General features: G+C 43.1%; 1 protein-coding gene across 2 annotated transcripts in view; it reads left to right on the forward strand.

Annotated features, from left to right (window-relative positions):
* Positions 1-5,277, forward strand: part of WIPF2 (WAS/WASL interacting protein family member 2) — a 62,989-nt gene that overhangs the window by 29,593 nt on the left and 28,119 nt on the right. The window contains exon 2 of one of the 2 annotated variants that reach the window (XM_008067043.1): positions 4,181-4,312. In XM_008067043.1, coding sequence (XP_008065234.1) covers positions 4,250-4,312 — 63 coding nt within the window. In that variant the 5' untranslated portion in view covers positions 4,181-4,249. Of the gene's footprint in view, positions 1-4,177; positions 4,313-5,277 lie in introns of those variants that run through there. The other variant, XM_021717080.1, reaches the window with a different exon arrangement.

Below are 5,277 nucleotides of genomic sequence, written 5' to 3' on the forward strand. Positions count from 1 at the left end.
CTGCGGTGGCCGGCAGTGGCCACTGCACTCCAGTCTGGGCGACAGAGTGAGACTCCAACTCAAAAAAAAAAAAACAAAAAAGAAATTTGGAATGAGTTAAATTTCATTTGAGGAAAAATAGTAGAAAACCACTAAAACCACACCAATTTCCAGGAGAGTTTATTTGATTTGTTTTTCCCACAGTGTTTAGTGAAAGGGAAGGAATTAGGAGGCCTGGATATGAGTTCTTCCTCTGCAGTTTATTGCTGAGTCATCTTGGGCAGTTGCCCTTTGATCGATGAGTTTTCTTTCTCTAGTACATGTGCACGCATTTTCACTTTTGGGGTTTGGTGTCCTCACTTGTGGGGAAGGGTAATGCTTGACTATAGTTTATCATTATGTAATAAACATAACTAACAGGAGTGTGTCATGCGTATAATTGTTACAGATCTGGAAGAAAGGTTGAGAGTCACTGGTAGTCAACACTAAGTCATCACTTGATATAAAGGTGATGTTTCTTGATGAATCAATATTTATTTATTTATTTGTTTGTATTTTTTGAGTCAGCGTCTCACTCTCTTACTGGGCTGGAGTGCATTGACACACTCATGGCTACCATAGCCTTGATTTGCCGGGTTCAGGTGATCCTTCTGCCTCAGCCTTCCAAGTAGCTGGAGCGACAGGTGTGTGCTGCCATACCCGGCTAATTTTTTTTTTGAAGTGTTGTAGAGGTGGTGTCTTGCCAAGTTGCCCAGGCTGGTCTCGAACCCTTGGGCTCCCAAAGTGCTGAGATTACAGACTGAGCCTCCGAGCCCAGCCAACTGTGTAACAAATTAATGCTCTTTTCCAGTGAGTTACTTTTTTTGTTGGTTTTTTTTTTTTTGAGTCAGAGTCTCACTCTATTGCCCAGACTGGAGTGCAGTGGCCACTCCCGGCCACTGCAGCCTCGACCTGCTGGGCTCCGGCCATCCTTCCACCTCAGTCTTCCAAGTAACTGGAATTACAGGCGCATGCTACCACGCCCGGCTGGTTTTTTTTTTGTTTTTTTTTTTTATTGTAGAGATGAGGTCTTGTCAAGTTGCCCAGGCGGGTCTTGAACCTGCGGGCTCAGGCAGTCCACTCACCTCAGCCTCCCAATGTGTGGGATTACAGGCTGAGCCACCGAGCTCGGCTCCAGTGGGTTACTTTTAAGAAAGTTAGCCTTTTAGGGAATTCCTACTTTGCTTAAATAAGTGGAGCTTACGATAAGGTAAAAAGCTGTTATTTAGGTGATTATTTATCTTGTAGCATGTAGGTTGGATCACCTATGGATATGGAAAGAGTTAGAAACTTGTCTGAATCTTTTCCAGGTTATTCTAGGAGATCATTTCAACCATAGCAATGGCCGATAGTTAATAGAACTAGAAACTCAGAAAAGACAGGAACTGAGGTGCCTGGTAATTGAAAATGTTTCTGAGTCAGCTATTATTTTTCCTGTTGTTTCCTGGAGCTTTCTTTGAGAATGCTGTGGGGGCTTCGGAGTGGAATGGTCATAGTAAACTCAGGGAGTTCAAAGAGAAGTTTTTTTTTCCTACTTCTCCTTGTTTGTTTGTTTCTTTCTTTCTTTCCTTTTCTTTTGCAGTGTCACACTCATGGCCACCCCAGCGTCAACCTGCTGGGCTCAGGGATCCTTCTGCCTCAGCCTTCCAAGTAGCTGGAACTACAGGTGTGCTCTACCATGCCCAGCTAATTTTTTCATTTTTATTGTAGAGACGAGGTCTCACCAAGTTGCCCAGGCTGGTCTTGAACCCTTGTGCTCAGGCAGTCCTCTCACCTTGGCCTCCCTAAATGCTGGGATTACAGGCTTGAGCCATCACGCCCGACCTCTCCTTGTTTCTTATACTTTAAATTTACCGCCCTGGTGATAGATGTTCTACTTCTGAGGATTTACTGTTTTGATAGATTTTTAAAGCCTAGTATGTTAGATCTTTGGCAAAGAAAGACTGTACTTAGCTTTGAAAACGGAAATGTGTTGGAAGGCTGAGACAGAAGGATCATGCCCAGCAGGTCGAGGCTCCAGTGGCCGGGAGCGGCCACTCCACTCTAGTCTGGGTGACAGAGTGAGACTCCAACTCAAAAAAAAATGGAAATGTGAAAATATTTCCCCTGGAGGGAGGTTAGCTGCTTCTTGAAGTGAGTTCAGACACCATTCCCCATGGGAACCACGTAGCCCAAGTACTGTCCAGTTCTGTGGTTAGAGCAGACAGCTTTTTTGGACAGCCAGCCTATGGTAGATTACGCTGGCAAGAGTTGGGATTTTGAAGACTTTCACAGTCACATTTCTGATCAAATTCTGCTCCCCTTTGGGATATTTTCCCTTTCCTTTCATTATTCCTGGGGAATTGAGAGGAGTGTTTAAGTTACTCCATTATTCACAGAGAGATTTTGTTCACCCTTATAAGGAGTTCAGGAGCAGGCCTTCCCAATGGGTGGTTATGCTGGTTTGAGTTTTAGACCTGGCTTGGTATAGATGGTCTCCCATCTGTGCTATGGATTACCTGCGAATTTTCTCATGTCCTAATCTCATTAATCACCTTGCTTAGAAGCAGTTCTTCAGGCCGGGCTCGGTGGCTCAGCCTGTAATCCCAGCACTTTGGGAGTTTGAGATGAGTGGATTGCCTGAGCCTGAGGGTTCGAGACCCGCCTGGGCAACTTGGCGAGACCTCATCTCTACAATAAATCAAAAATTAGCCAGGCATGGTAGCGCGTGCCTGTAGTTCCAGCTACTTTTGAGTCAGAGTTTCACTCTCTCCCAGGTTGGAGTGCAGTGGCATGATCACAGCTCACCAGCTCACTGCAGCCTCAACCCTCTGGGTTTAGGTGATCCTTCCACCTTAACCTTCTGCGTAAGGGACTACAGGTGTGTGCCATTGTGCCCAACTAATTAAAAAAAAACCAAACCTCTTAAAACTCAACAGTAAGAAAACAAAAGCAACTCGATTAAAAAATATGGGCAAAAGACCTAAACAGACACCTTGTCAGAGAAGATATACTGATGACAAGTAGCCATATGAAAAAATGCTCAACATTGTAAGTCAGGAACTTGCAAATTAAAACAAACAGTGAGATACCACTACAGTACACTCATGTACTGTACACAAATGTACAGTACAGTACAGTACATTTTAGAATGGCCAAAATCCAAAACACTGACAACCCCAACAAGGATGTGGAGCAAAAGGAACTCTCATTCATTGCTGGTGGGAATGCAGAATGATATAGCCACTTGGGAAAAAGTTTGGCAGTTTCTTACAGAACTAAACATATTCTTACTATATACTCCTTGGTATTTACCCAAATGAGTTGAAAACTTTGTCCACATGAAAACCTGCACATGGATGTTCATAGCAGCTTTATTCATAATTGCCAAAACTTGGAAGCAACCATGATATCCACCAGTGGTTGAATGGATAAACAGATTGTGGTATATTAGACAATGGAATATTATTTAGTATTAAAGAGAAATGAGCTATCAAGCCATTAAAAGACATGGAGAAATCTTAAATGTATATTACTGAGTGAAAGAAGCCAATCTGTAAGTGCTACGTAGTGTTTGACTTCAACTGTATGACATTCTGGAAAAGGAAAAACAATGAAAACAGTGGTTGCCTAGGCTTGAGAGGAAGGGGTAATGACTAGGCAGAGCACAGGAGTTTGAGGGCCGTGAACTGTTCTGGATGGTATATACAGTGGTGGATACATGTTGTTAAAAACATTTACCAAAACCCATATGTTGTACACCAAGAGTGAACCCTAATGTGAACTGTGAACTTCGGGTGATAATGATGTGTCACTGTAGATTCGATTGTAACAAATGTACCACTGTGGTACGTTGTGCAGGTATGGGATGGGAACTCTGTTATTTCTGCTCAGCTTTGCTGTGAACCTAAAAGTGTTCTAAAAAAATAAAGTTTATGTATTAAGAAAAAAAGTTGTCAAGGAATAACGTGCAACAGAGACTGTATGTTGCTTACAAAGCCTAAAATATTTATTATCTAGCTTTTTGCAGAACAAGTTTGCTAAGCCCTGGACTGTATCACAGTAGAACTAGCATATGAGGTGTCAGTATATCTCAGTTGCCATGCCCAGCTCTCTAGTTCTCTTGAGTACTCATTGTCTGTAATGGTAAAGTTGTTTTTATGAGTTTCTATTTCATTTGCAGGTATATGAGTGAGCTAAAGCTGCAAATAAAGACGGAGAGAGAGCAGTGCCAACCGGGAGCAGGGCAAGGATGCCAATTCCTCCTCCCCCTCCACCCCCACCTGGTCCTCCTCCACCTCCCACTTTTAATCAGGTAGGTAGTCCTTCCACCAGGCTACTTCAAAAGTAATAGGTTAATGCCCTCAGATACTGTGTTTTTGCCCTATTTGGCTAAAAATTCTAGATTTTTCTCCCTTATTTCTTATTCTGAACCTACCCTTTAATTCTGTGTTTAACATCTCAGATTTTTAGTCCTATTGTTAATGGATACTTGGGGCTTTCTTGTATAAGACAGAGTATGTACTCAATGATGTGTGGTATTGGGAGATGGAGAATAAACAGGTCTGTCCTCATCACCTAGTTCTGATTCCTAAGATTCCTCTTAGGACCATAATGGCATGTGTGGTTTCCTTGTCCTAGTTCATTCTAAATGGAGATTTGGACAGGTGGCATTGGAATGGTAACTAGTGTTTCCCCCTAAAATGATTCGCTCTATGTAGGTCAGTGTGCTATTTCTCTAACATTTTTGGGAAAAGGGATGGGGATTCTTGTTGATTGTTTTTTGCTACTATTTCATCTCTTCGACTCAAAATCAGTTCATGTTATTTATTTATTTATTTATTTATTTATTTATTTATTTATTTATTTATTTATTTATTGAGTTGGAGTCTCACTCTGTCGCCCAGACTGGAGTGCAGTGGCCACTCCCGGCAGCCACTGCAGCCTCGACCTGCTGGGCTCCGGCAATCCTTCTGCCTCAACCTTCCAAGTAGCTGGAACTACAGGCGCGCGCTACCATGCCTGGCTCATGTTTTGATTTATTGTAGCGATGCGGTCTTGCCAAGTTGCCCACGTGGGTCTCAAACCCGCGGGCTCAGGCAATCCACTCACCTCAGCCTCCTAAGGCACGGGATTATAGGCTGAGCCACCAAGCCCGGCTAAAATCAGTTCATTTTAAAGCCAAGTCCATCAGGTCTAACATCCTATCAAGAAAGAAAGGAAGCCGGGCTCGGTGGCTCAGCCTGTAATCCTGCGCCTTTGGGAGACTGAGGTGAGTGG

Source organism: Carlito syrichta, unplaced genomic scaffold (genome assembly GCF_000164805.1).
Source record: "Carlito syrichta isolate Samal-C Ts95f unplaced genomic scaffold, Tarsius_syrichta-2.0.1 Scaffold309274, whole genome shotgun sequence".
Classification (NCBI taxonomy): Eukaryota; Metazoa; Chordata; class Mammalia; order Primates; family Tarsiidae; genus Carlito; species Carlito syrichta.